Below are 14624 nucleotides of genomic sequence, written 5' to 3'. Positions count from 1 at the left end.
AGAGAGAGAGAGAGAGAGAGAGAGAGAGAGAGAGAGAGAGAGAGAGAGAGAGAGAGAGAGAGGAGTGTTTCATGCAATGACGAGGTCTGGAAGCTAGACAATACAAGTGTTGAACGAAGACATCAATGACTCCAACGACGTCCCAGCTGCTTTCTTAGCCTCCATCCATCTCTCTCTCTCTCTCTCTCTAAAATTGAATTGAATTGAATTATACTATTTGATTTCTATGACTTTAATCTTTGCTATGCGATTGTGACTTTTTTGAAATCCTGGGAAATGATTCTAGCGGGAACATTGGTTATGTTTCCCTAATTTTTTTCTTTAAATGACACCGTCTCAATTGTGTTCGCTCGCCATCTACTATGACTTGAATTACAATTGGCCCTTAAAACAAAAATTTGTAAAATCATAAAATACTATTTTGATCCTTAAATTTTACCCAAAAAAAATTTTCATCTATAAATGATTGAAAATGTTGGGAAATTTAGACCCTAGTTGATAAAATTAACAAGTTTTAAACCCAAGTTGTTAATTAGATTTTTTATGAATAAAACTTGTTAAAACAAACAAATATCAATGTCATGTCAAAATCATGTGTAGCGAAAAAGTAAATAAGACAAGATATGATGACCCAAGAAAACTAATGAAACAAACTAGTTTCATAATAAAAAACCTGGGGTGAAACCTTCCTGAAAAGTAATCCATTATAGTAAAGAGAAGTTTCAGATCTAATACAAAACTTTCTGAAAAGTAATCCATTATAGTAAAGAGAAGTTTCAGATCTAGTACAAAACTTTTGTCCCTAGACTCTACAATCCCCGTAGATGAACTCACAACAAAAACCTTCTACTACTTCAGAATCTCTGAACTCTTCAATATATAAACGCCACCCTTTGATGCACGAATCCCAGTACGTGGCTAACCAATTGCTTGGATCTTAGTATGCGACTTAATCACCAACTAGAAGAAGATTATTGGCTGCAAAGTTCTTCACTTCATCAACAATGAAGATCAAGAAGCACTTGGTTACAAAACCCTAAAGCGCAAAAGACACAGTAGCTTCTTTCAAAGAGAATAAGGCATCGGTCACCATTTGCATATGTTCTCCTTGTATTCTCTTATGTGAAAGCCTTTAAAATAAGTCTTATATAGGTTTAGGGTTGTGAGAAAAGAAACCCTACACATACATGTCATCATGGGCCGAAAATCAAATATGAAAATTTGAATTCTCATAACCTCGATCGATCTAGAGGTGTCGAGGAAGTGTCGAGCTTTAAATTTTGACAGATACAGCTATCGAGAAGCTGTCAAGGAGCTGTCGAGGGTACAGAAGATTTCTCGATCAATCCACCAGCTGTCGATAAGGTGTCAAGATTGCAATAACAATCAACTAAAGAGCTCAATAGATAGCCTAGCTATCGGGAGGTGTTGAGCAGCTATCGAGTTATCTGTCCGCAGGTGTCAAACTATCTGTCTAGCTTCATTAAATAGTTTTTCTTCACTTGTTTCTTGGTCCATTCTTCATGTCTTTAATACTAGACTTGAACAACATGTTTTTTGAAGTATTAAACACATCATAGATCTACCTAATTACAAGTAAAATATGTTTTGTCAAAAGATTAGCCAACTACATAAAATAGTGACATATGTTTCTAACAAGTGAATCACATATGTCCTAATAATCTCCCCTTTTGGCAATCTATGACAAAACCACAACAAACAAATAAACATATGAGAGAAGTCATAATCACTCAACTCATACTCACTTGTTGAATACAATAAAATCTATTCTAACACAAACTCTTGAAAAATTTTGCAAGAAGAGAGTTTATGGCAAGTAGACTTTGACAGCCTATATTTCTAAAATACTTTAAACAAAACTCATCAAGGCATCTTTGTGTGAAACAGAAATAATAGATTGCATACAAGTAAAAAGAAACATGTGTATAAAAATAGAAAAGAAGCAATACATGTAAAGGTAGGTGAAGAAGACATACATCATCATATATATATATATATATATATATTAAAGATAAGCACAATGTATGTAGACATTGTCACAAGATCAGTGTACAAGAAAAAGGAAGTAAGCACTTCCTCTAACAAGATGAAACACATCTCCCCCATACAAAGGAATGTATTTCTCTCCCTAACATGTAGAATCTGAAAAAGAAACCACATATCTCATCACAATTTCTCTCCCTTTTTGTCATGATTGACAAAGGGTACAAGAAGCTAAAAAGCTTCACCAGAGAAACATAAAGATGATTAAGAATGATCAAGAGGGCACAAGGAAAATCCATATAAATACATAAATGTGATGAAACAAGATGCTATGGATGACAAGATAATAGAAGAATGCAAAACATGTGAAAAACTATTCTCTCAAAAAAAATGTTAAGCACATAGATCACAAAACACACACACACACACACACACACTAAACAAGTCTAACCAATTTTATATTTCAAAAATAAGTCAAGATAATTTAGTGAGCATACATTAACACATGTAAACCTTGTGATGGCCAAATCACATTGTACTTGCACATATATCAAGAGTAGTAAAAAATATTGCGTGTTATGTGTGAAAAATATCATAAGATTGCATAAGTGTATATATGTTATGACGATTTGAGATATGAGAAAATCACTTTGACTCACACACAATCATAACTGTTTGATAGGGACTATCACCTTCGAGGTACATCTTATAACTCCCACATCTCCTAGAATACATGCTTGCAATCATATTTAAAGCATTTTTTTTATCTTTTATCTTTTTATTTTTCTTTGCATATTTTTCTTTTGATAAGCATGTCATGCATAGGCATATAAGAGAGAAAAAAGAAATACCCAATGATATTTGACATTCCAATTTTTCTATACCGAAACACACAAATGTCATTGACATCACATTTTTGCTATGCCGAAGCATACATATGTCATTTATGATTAGCGGGCAACAGTGGTGAGATAGTTATTTATGCCTTTCTCTTAAGATTTTCTAGTCATTCCCGTCAAAAAGAGTGATACGAGTGTTAAGTACAAGAGATAACTTAATCTTACTCATCACAAATAAGATCCATAAAGCTCACTTTCTTAGTTGTGCATAGAGATGCTCATCTAAACTACAAAAGATACAAAGTTTAGAAAATTTTGTTTTAATGGCCATCCAATGTACACAAATACCAATGTACACAAACACACATTGTTTTGTATTTTTCTGATTTTTTTTTAAAAAACAAAACAAAATAAAAATAAAACAACCAAACAAAAACAGACAAACAACATGAAAGCAGAAAGAAAGATGCATATACATGAAGGTATGATAGAAAGGTGCAGATGCATGAAAGCATGATTTCAAAAACAGATAAGAAATCAAGCAAAAAGAGTCCTGCTTTAGATTGAAAGAATTAAAGTAGAGGACAAACTAAAAAGACAATTAAGTCTTAGGCTCCTTTCTCATCCACACAGTACGAGTCTTTGACCGTGAAGATGAAAAGGCAGTAAAAAATAATATTTTCTACCTTATTTTTCTCTTTCTATTTTTCATCATCTCTATTTTCATTCCAACTAAACACACCCTTAAAATATATATATATATATATTAAAAAAATTCCGTAAAAGCTAGTGTTCGGGTGCTTTGATTTTGTCTGATAAAGTACATTTTCCTAGTTAGAGAACCAGGGGTGGCAGGTGGCAGGAGATTAAAAAAAGGAAAATAAATAAAAGGAGCACACGTATACAAGATGGGTCTAGGTGGTGTCCTTTACAAATTGACTTTTGAGTCCCTCATATGACTATATGTATAGCCTATTCTATGGGCTTTATTCCTAGGGAAATATATATATATATATATATATATATTGGAAGTGTTCCTAGGGAAATATTAGTGGCAGAAAGTAGAGAAACTTTACCATCTTAAATTATGCCTTAATTTACACTTTACACCTTAAACAATGTAAATGCACTGAAATTATGGTTATTGTTATACTTTAGACTCCGATATTAGTTTTACTATTAAATTAGATGGAAATATGAAACACGTGATTTGTACATGTGTATTGCTTAAGTGGAAAAAGCCTAAAAGACCAAAATACCCTCTTCATAATAAATTAAAAACAAAACTTTTTTTTTCCAACTCTCTCTTGTCCACAACAATATAACAATAATTTTACAATAAATTCTATGTTATAAGTTATTATTAATAAGTAAAAAAATTTATGTTAGTGGTAGATTAAATTAAAACCAACAACTTATTGTTAACTAAAATTTGTTATAAAAATATTAAACACAATGGGCAACTTGAAAAATTGACAGTAGCTTCCTACAATAATATTAATAACGCACAGTGGCTTTTTGCAAAAGTTCGTACCCAACTGCCTCACGTGATACCGTGTGAGTCTTTTAAATTTGGAAAATGGGCTTTTATAAAACTCACGTTCTAGCTCCTTAAAGTGGAAGTGAGGAGACAGAATATATATATATATATATATATAAATTAATGATGGTTCTGAAATATAGTATAAGTTTCCCCTAATGCTATTTTTGTCCTTATGAGAAGAGTTGATAATGAGAAATTATTGGATATTTTTAGCAGTTTTTCTTAAGACGGATACCATTATAAGTTTTTCTTAAATTATTTGATTATTGAATAGATGGTACCTGTAAAATTGTTTTAGGTGATATCTAAAGTTTCTTAAATTATTTGATTATTGAATAAATGATATCTGTAAATGTTTCAGGTGAAATCTAAAGATTTAGAAAAAGTGTTAGGGAGAAATTCCTTTTAGTATGGCTTTTGGAGGTAAGTAACTTTTTTCTAATTGATTTTATTTTGCTTATTCTATATCTTAACTACTGAAAATTGTTTATAATTGTTATAATTTTATTTAATTGTTTTTGCTACATTCATTTAAAGTAAAGAATAAAAAATTATCACAAATATATTTGATTACTAAATATATGATTTTATATATGTATTTGAATGAGATATATGTTTGTTTGAACTATGATTTGATATATATGATTTTGGATCATTTGATTATGTTTTGACTTTGATACCCAGCTTATTCATTGATACCAAAACTAATTCTATATATATAATGCCTACTAAGCCTCCTTCCCTCTGCAGAACTATTCTAAAAATTCTTAGTGAGCAGAGGAGGCACAAAAAGAGCAAGGTTCCACATTCAAGCTATATATGCGAACTTGGTTGAGAGATCATTTCTTTAATATAAGAAGAAAGGAAAGAGAGAGAGCATTTTTTGAGAATGGAAGCAAGTTACTAGAGAAGCTGATTGCCTCTTGCAACGCCAGGTCTATTCCCATTCGCACCTTCTCAGATCAACAACTTGGCCAAGCAACCAACAATTATTGTGAAAAGCAGGAGTGGTGTTGGTACAAGGGTTCTCTTGAAGCACGAATTGTTTTCGTTAAGCGATTACCAGACTCTAAAGTATGGGCCGATTTAGCCATCAATGATTTAGTGATGTCTGCAAAGATGAGTGCTCACAGTAATGTGTTAAATCCCATAGGTTGTTGTCTCGAGACTCCATCTCCCGTTTTAGTGAATGAATTTGCTGCCAATGGCTTTCTTATGGATCGGATTTATGTCTCGCGTGTTACTAAACGAAAAAATCAACCCATGGAATGGATGAGCAGGTTAAAGATTGCAAGGCATATTGCTTATACAATTTCCTATTTCCATACTGCCTTCCATAGACCTGTCATCCACATGGCTATACGTATGCACGGTATCTTATTAGATGAACATGATGTTCCCAAATTGTGCAACTTGTTTCATTCTGTATCACTCCCTGAGGGTGAAACTGACGTGAAAGGTCATGAGGTCTTGCAGAATTTCAGGTTCTGCACCCCCGAGTTTAGAGCATCAGGCAAGGTAATGGAGAAAACTGACGTATATGACTTTGGTCGGTTCCTTCTGGAACTTTTAACTGGAGAGAACTCTTATCATATAATTCGATTGACAATTAATGAAGGTTCTACCTTAGTAGAATACATGCATAACCGTGCTCAAGGTCATTGCATAAACGAGATTGAGGCAGATGGGGAAGGAGGTGCTAGTTTACAGCGGCAGTTACAGGCTGTGGTGGACCTTGCCTTGACATGTACAGAGGAAGATCCACAGAGAAGGCCAACTATGGTAGATGTCACCAAAAGACTCAGGCGGATTGAGAGGTTCAATTCTATGACTAAATATTAACATACTTGGGTTCATCCAGTCATATATATGTGTTATTAGCTTGAATTAACTAATGTCAAACCCCAGATGTTAAAATGAACTCAATTTAATTATGATATATAAAACTTTATTATAGAGATGTCTGCAAAGAACTCAGGCAGATTGAGAGGTTCGTTCCATAACTAAGTATCTACTTGGGTTGATATAATCATCTGTTTAGCTATGTATAATGTAGTTATTAGCTTAAATTAACTAATTTCAAAGGCTGGGATGATAGAATGATATAATGAATTGGTTTTAATTGTGATATAAAACAAAGTTCCAAATTTGCCCGTGCAAAGAATCATATGGTTATTTGATATTCTCAATGAATTCAATCAGCTTTTGCAAGTAGCTTAAATTGCCATGGAAATTTCAAATTTGGACTGGCTGGTATGTAATCTACCCATGCAAATAGAATCACATTATTGCATATCTAAATGTTTTAGGCATGAGAATGAGAAGAATATACTTGATTTTCGATCAAATGACCATTAATGGAATTTGGATAAGTTACTAGGCTTATTTGATGAAGAACCATTTAATGTAATTATCAAAATCCCATTGCCACTGAGAAGCAGGCCTGATAAACCAGTATGCATCTTAAATAGTAAAGGAGAATTTTCTATGAGATCAGCTTATAATATTTACCAATCACACAGGTTCACACAGGTGGATGAAGAGACTTTGGGAAGTCTGCGGAATTTAAAGCTTCATGAGCGTTTTGAAGAGCATGCTTCTGCATCATTGAAGAGAAATGTTTCTAATGATGAAAGCCAAGCAGTGAAAGAAGCCTCCGAAGCTTAATTGTGACTGAATGATGACAGAGCTTGTATAGCAGTTCCGTGATTGAGAAGGAAATTATAAAAGTTAGAGTTGGTCAAAGAAGCATCTGTGAGTTTCTCCTATAGCAGTAGTAGCCCAGGCTATTTTTTGGAGCATTTAGATTTCTAAAGAGATGAAATTGCAGAATGTGATCATTGTGGCAGACTCTTAAGGTATGTATTGATGCTTTAAGAACTGGAGGATAGATTGGTATTGGCAAAGGAGTTTTTTTTTTTTTTTTTTGGCTAATCTTCAATGTCATTAAACTAAAAGGAATTACAAGAGAGGTACTCCACCCTACAAACCGACTCTGATATGAGTGGGAGTTTACCTTTATTGAAACAAAAAGACTGACAGGAGTTTAACACAAATTTAGCAACTGTATGAGCTGCAGAATTGCAAAGGAGTTCATTGTTCTTTCGTTCACCAATTACACTCTACCACATCACTGTTGTGGCAACGAAGTTGAGTAATTTTTGGTGGTACTAGATTTTTCCCGGTTAAGGTTCTGCTTGTTGCAAAATATTTGGATGTTTTGCATAATTTTAGGATAAGAATAAGTTGTTGCATAATATTAGGATAAATTGCATTTGTATTTGCTTTAGTAGGATAAGGGAATCTAATAATCAAGTGCTTGGGTTGTAACTTGTATTTGTAACGGCTAGTGGAGCTCGTCTTTGAGTTTTATTAGGATAGATTGTTCCTAAAATGCAAGGGTTATTGTATAAAAAGCGCAGTAGTTTATTTGAATAAAATCATTAAAATAAAAAAAATAAAAAATAAAAAATCATTTTATGCAGAGAAATCTGAGGTCAAGGATTCCTCAGTCAATTCTAATTTATTTTTAGTGTTTATCTTTTAATTACCAATATAGGTAAAGATCAAGATTTGTATTTACCAATCGATCTACATGAGAGTTTTTTTTCTCATTATTGTTTGAATGACTAGCCGCAAGAAGATGGATTTTCCAACTACAAAAACTATTTGTGAAGAAAATTAATAGGGTGACATTGGTCCCAGCAAGGCTCTAATGGTTTGGCTTGATTCTTGAGAGCGTACAGCAATAAGTCTATTGGAACATTATTTTTTTTTTTTTTTAGAGAGTTTCAATTTATGACGTCCGCTCCTGATAATAACTTTTTATTATCAAACCAAGACACCAATCAGTTTTTAGTATAGACGAAAATTGAACCCCGATCTCTTATATAATCATCAAAGATTTTACCAGTGGAATAGAAAAAATAATGAGTTTTTTGGTGAAATATAAAAAACAGTTAGTCTAATTTTGATTAGAGGACTTGCTTGGATCCAAGTAATAATGTGTCAATTTTTAATTTGTCAATATGAGGTTACCTTAAGTGATTCATGACACCATTTGATTTATGTTTTGTGACTCATTAAAGTAATTTAATTGTACACACGTAAATTTAGGATTGGACATTATATTAGATAATGACAATTTAAAATGAGATGGGTTCAAGTTACGCCTGGTGTAACTCTTTAGAGTTACGCCTTTTGTAAACCATTGGATTTAAGTAGATCTAATGGTCAAAAAAAATGCACTCATTAATGCTCATATTCTGATAAGGATCTCATTTATTATCCTTATTATAACATTCCATTTCGATTTCTAATCCCAAAAATAGGTATATTTTTCTCTCTGCTCTCTCTTTCTCATCCACTACACATTTCTCTCTCCTCCATTGCTCTTCCACCTCCATTTTCATAAGGTTTCACCCCCACAACCACATAGAATCTGATGAATCAAAAACTCAAACTAATTAAATCATTACGAATAAAATTAAATAAGGGTACTAAAAATATATTTATATCTCAAAAAAAAAAAATTACATATATGATTGGTTGGGTTGGGTCTTATGGGTTGAAAAAAACTTACATAAACAATGTAACTCAATTAAAAAAATAAATCAAATCAAACGTATACCATCTAACAAAGATGAACAAGATGAATTTGTGTCTCTGTGATAACCGGAGCAAGAGTTATTACAAGACAACACAGGTGATCATGGTGGCGGTGGGGGTCTTGGTCTTTGTGGTGGTTAAGTCTATTTCATCATCTGATTCCCGGCAAGAAGGAAAATGCATGTTAGGCTTATTGGGATATTTGTTAATTTGTATATATTACATGCGTAGAACGTTTTAATTTTTTAAGGGTTAAATAGTGTTTTCGATTTGGACTTTTGTTTAGGTAAACATGTTCAGCTCATTCTCAAGATTATAACATTCTGGAATAACGCCAAAAAAAAAAAATGATGAAGTAATCCATGGCTTTCTTCTCAAACAAGAGGGAAAAATATACCTATTTTTGGAATTAAAAATAGTTATGAAATGTTATAAATAAGAATAATAAATGAAATCCTTATCAAAATATCAACATTAATGAGTGCATTTTTTTTACCGTTGAATTTACTTAAATCCAATGGTTTAGAAAAGGTGTAACTCTAAAGAGTTACACCAAGTGTAACTTGAACCCATCCCATTTAAAATTAGCTTAATTAATCTTTTTTTTTTAAATGTCCTCTCAAGATTTGATCCCTGTTCACACCCTTTTTTTTTTTTTTTTTTTTTTTTTTTTTTTTTGTCTTCACCGCAAAGTAGTACACAAGGTTGGTGAACCAAATAGGATTGTTGAGAATCCACAATAAAGTAACATTTTTTTTTTCTAACTTAATCAACTTAAATCCAAATTTGTATCTCCTCTTAGTCATGCCTTTTTTTTTTCTTATATATATAGTTTTTCTGATTAAAAAATAGTTTTTAATATAATATTGACTCCCTTGATTTAAATCCCGTAAATAAAGATTTATCAAAAATCTTGTATTCTAATAAAATTACTTACTCTATGTTAGGAGGAGAGTCATTATTTTTTGAATCTCCAGACTCCACTTATTCATAACTATCAAATTATTATAAAAAAATAAATAAATAAAATTGTCTCACACAGTCACACTAATATATTAAAGGCTTTCAGTCAACATAAGGCACCTGGGACCCATTTCTGTAGCCACAAACTGGGTTGAATGCTTTAGGCCCAAAGACCAGAATAGTATTTGGGCTCAACAACATTACGTTACGCCTCGCTTCCCCTGCCTATGCACTTATTCAAAACTGTCAAGTCCAAACCATTACTCATTTCTCTCTCTACCCTCACTTTGGGTGCTAAATAACTACGATATTGTGTGTTGGGTTTTGTGCTTAACTTTCCTGCTCCTGCTCTGCTTACTCACGTAATAACTCAAACCTTTTTCTCAAAAAAAAAAAAAAAAAAACCTCAAACCTATTACTAGGTAGGCTTTTGCAATACACGAAATGCCTATATTTGTAATAATAAATAATAAAAAAAGGAAAAAAAGAAAAGAAAAAAAAAATGAGGAGATGCAAAATGATGATGTGAATAGAAATTATGTGGAAAGTGATGGTTGTTTAGGGAGGTAAATTGGAAGAAAGTACTAAATAATTCTAAGTCAACTCCGATTAGTTAGGGTTAAGCTAAGTTAAAGTGAGTTTATTATATGAAAATTGGCTATTGAATAAATTATATGTCTTCTAGATTTGATTTTGTTTTTGTCGTTGATTTGTGTATGTGTGTGTGTACATTGAGACATGATATATATTACTAATGGTTGTGGTTGTGCTTAACAAGCTGATTGCATGTTCTCTGTGGTTGTGCAAAGTAATCTAGTTTAGATTTGACTAGAAGCTTTGCTTTTTTGCTTAAAGCCATTTACTACCTTACTCTAAGAAAATAAGCTAACAAAAATGAGGCCTATCCCAACAAACACAGTTTGTGCAAGTTGGCTTCTTCTTCTTCTTCTTTTCTTTTCTTTTCTTTTTTATTTTATTAAGTTAGTTCTAAACTTCAATTGTGTTTCAATGTACCTCAAATTGTGTTATTGTGGCAAGCTATGAACATTGCTTTTCACTTAGTATTCTTGATTGACAATATACTTGACGGTTCTCCTTTCTATGTTTTTCTCAACTTAATTCGTTTCTCAAATGTTGTTACAGAATAAAAAAGGAATGGCAAGTCAACTAAATAGAGAGAAAGATGAGCAAACCACGGGCTCTCCAACTATTGGCTGGAGAGCAAATGTGGAAGAACACTAAGAAAATCAAAGAGAATGCATTGACTTACCCTTATGTGTGGCCATCATATATTGTTGTATATGGTGGTTTTGCCCTGTGGACTACCTATTATTGTTGATTCTTTTCAGCTACTAGTACGGTAGTGCCTATCAATTTTGTGTCCAGTATGGAAACAGATAGCTCTAGCTTCCTCAAATTGAATGAAAATTGAAGAAGTATCAAGTGTTGGTAATTTGAGAAAGTGTTAGGAAGCAAGTAGGATAATTTTCTCTTTTTCATCTTTGGTCAATATTTAAGATTTCAATACGTTGAAATCTGCTAAATTTCACTGTTAATTTATCAGGCAATGGCATTCAGTCATGTAGAGTTGAAATTAGATCAGTGTAATAGTGTTAATAGATACATAAAGGGTGCAAATGGAAGTGGCTGAATGATGGAGGACCATGGCAGCAACCATTGATGACATATAAAAGGCATCCTAAGATTTTTAATTAGTTTTAAGTGTTAGGGGTACTTTAGTAATCTTATATTTTCTAGAATGGGCTGCGGTATTAGTCCATTGGGTTTTATTTAAGTTTAGTTATTTAATTTGGGTTTAGTAATAAAGCCCAAGGAGTCCAAGTTCAAGTTTTATTAAGTTTATAAGAACTCCTAGTTCTATTAGGATTAGGTTCTCTAGTTCTACTAAGATTAGGTTTAGTCTTCTATTTAAAGAGTTGTATTTTTTTATTGAAGTAGTGATTAATAATATTTTCAGTTTTTAGAGCTATAAGCGTGTTACGGTTTGTGTGATGCAGACTACTCCTAGGTGTGATGCCAAGGAACCCTAAGAGCGATTCTTAGGAATTTATCTTTTATTTACTATTCACAGTTATTATTTTCAGCACTGTTCACAGCAACCCAAATCTTGATTTTCACATTTATTTCATTCCAAAAGCCCTATTAAACCTTGTTTCCCATTGTCCTACGTCAGTTTGGTATCAAAGCAGGGATTTTACATCATGTCTACACAATCAAGAGGATTGTTTAGGGGAAGATTGAGTGATGGTGAGCGTGATGATTTTATTTTTTAAATCTTGGCTCAACTCGATGAATTTAACCTTCGATTGAATGATTTAGAGAGTCAAATTTCTAAACCTAATGATCAAGAAGTTGCTATTATAGTAGGAGAAACATCTGAAGCCAATAAGGGTGAGAAATATAAGAAGGAAGAGGAACAAACAGAAAGAGCATGTCAACATCAATCAAGGGTCTAAATTGAAGCGGCATCATACCCAAAGACTACCACAAGATTCAATTCTTGAGTGGGCTAGAGATATATTAGAAAGAAAGCAAGATGAACCTTATGATATAGCTAGTGATATCACAAAAAAGGTAAGAATGGAAATTCCAGACTTTGAAGGAAGGGTTGATCCCACTGTATTTTCATATTGGATTGCTTCTATTGAGGAGTATTTTGATTGGTATGATATGGCAAACGATAGGCAAATAAAGTTTGCTAAGATGAAGCTTGTAGGCTTGGCAAAATTGTGGTGGTTTGGTGTCGAAAATGATATAGGGAGAATAGGCCAACTGCTTATTGGCACATGGCAAGAGATGAAGGTTAAGTTTCGAGAAAAATATACACTTGCTAATTATCGAGATAAGTTGCGTGAACAACTTTTTAACTTGAAGCGGGGCACCATGCCAGTAGCTAAGTATATGCAAAAATTTGATGAACTTAAGACTAGGAGTCAAGTAGACGAAGGCTGATATATGAAGTGAGATGCTTAGACAACTTGTCTATAATGTGGAACATGCATTCCAAGTGGCTTTAGACGTGGAGTAATACTTAAGGTATCCAATTACTAAGAAAATTGGATCACAAACTGGGGAGAGCATTTAAAAAGTTTGCTAAGTCAAGTAGTGGTATTAAACCATTTAATCGATCAAATGGATCAAAACCATCTACCAATTTGGTTGAATCTCAAGGCAAAGGAGTCATGTCAAATAATTCTAGTGGAAAGGAATTTAAATGCTTCGAGTGTAGGGGAGTAGGTCATATGGGTTATCAATGCCCAAAAAAGAGAAGCTTACATATTGGAGTTGAAGATGAAGATGAAAGAATACAGCAAGATGAAGATCATAAGGAAGATGCATTTGATTATGGAGCATTTACTGTGGATGACTTGGAGGAAGATGAAGTGGATACTTCTCTTCTATTTGTAGTGAGATGTATCTTAGTAGCCCCTAAAGTAGAGAAAGGGGATTGGAGGCGAACTTCAATTTTTCAAATGTAAGTTCGTTGTGAAAACCAAGAAAAAAAAAGCTTATTATTGATGGGGGGGAGTTGCATGAATGTTGTGTCATCTTCCACAGTTGAATGCCTTAAGCTTTTGGTTGAACCTCATCCTCAACCATACAAAGTGGCTTGGATAGACAACTTCTATTCTAGTAACTCATAGATGCCTTATTTCTTTTTCTTATGGTGTTTATAATGATTTTATCATATGTGATATAATTCCTATGAAAGTTACACATATCCTTCTTGGTCGATCTTGGCTCTTTGATCAAAATGTAAAATATTATAGGAGAGAAAACACCTATGCTTTAATGGTTGGTAAGAAAGAGGTCGTTTTGAAACCAATGACTTTAGCCGAGATGAATAAATTCAAAGAATCAAAGCCAACAATTGTTGAAGGCAATAAGAAAAGAGATCTTGAAAACAATATCAAGCTACTCCATGTTCTTACCAAGAAGAACTTTCAAGTAGCAAGCCATAAGGCTGGTGTTGTCTTTGCTATAATTGCGCAAGAGGTAAGGGAGCCATCTGTGGGTTGTGATGTTGGCATACCTTTAGAGGTATCTACTTTGCTGTCTGAATTTTCTGATGTAGCACCAGGAGATTTTTCTAATGAGCTTCCTCCTTTACACAGCATTCAACATGCAATTGATCTTGTACCAGGATCCCTATTACCTAATATTCCAACTTATCGCATGAATCCAAGTGAACATGCTGAGCTTTAGAAACAAGTAGATGAGCTACTATCTAAGGGATTTATTTGAGAAAGTTTGAGCCCTTGTGTTGTTCCAGTTTTGCTTACGCCTAAAAAGGATAGTTCTTGGCTCATGTGTGTTGATAGTCGTGCCATTAACAAGATTACAATCAGGTATCAATTCCCGATTCCTCGACTTGACGATATGCTAGATGTAATGGCTGGTTCTACTATTTTCTCCAAGATTGATCTCAAAAGTGGATATCACCAAATATGTATAAGGCCCGGTGATGAGTGGTAAACCACTTTTAAAACCAAATATGGTCTCTATGAGTGGCTAGTCATGCCATTTGGACTCTCCAACGCACCAAGCACATTCATGAGATTCATGGCACAATTCTTCCAAGCTTTTATTGGTCACTTTCTTGTCACCTATTTTGATGATATTTTAATAAATAGTAAGACCAATGA

At 33.2% G+C, this 14624-nt stretch overlaps 2 protein-coding genes across 2 annotated transcripts; both read left to right on the top strand.

Annotated features, from left to right (window-relative positions):
- The first annotated feature begins 5205 nt into the window (after positions 1-5205).
- On the top strand, positions 5206-7053 carry LOC112015130 (serine/threonine-protein kinase ZRK1-like). The gene is made up of 2 exons (XM_065777338.1): positions 5206-6203; positions 6909-7053. Exons 1-2 carry the CDS (start codon positions 5206-5208, stop codon positions 7051-7053), a joined length of 1143 nt encoding a protein of 380 aa, XP_065633410.1.
- Positions 7054-13220: 6167 nt separating this feature from the next.
- On the top strand, positions 13221-14184 carry LOC136069134 (uncharacterized). The gene is made up of 2 exons (XM_065777337.1): positions 13221-13392; positions 13691-14184. The coding sequence occupies exons 1-2, from the start codon at positions 13221-13223 to the stop codon at positions 14182-14184; spliced, it is 666 nt and encodes a 221-aa protein (XP_065633409.1).
- Positions 14185-14624: the final 440 nt, after the last annotated feature.

Source organism: Quercus suber, unplaced genomic scaffold (genome assembly GCF_002906115.3).
Source record: "Quercus suber isolate HL8 unplaced genomic scaffold, Cork oak 2.0 scaffold_153, whole genome shotgun sequence".
In the NCBI taxonomy this organism is placed as follows: domain Eukaryota; kingdom Viridiplantae; phylum Streptophyta; class Magnoliopsida; order Fagales; family Fagaceae; genus Quercus; species Quercus suber.
The sequence above is the reverse complement of the archived record's forward strand: the minus strand, read 5'-3'. Positions and strand labels throughout refer to the sequence as shown.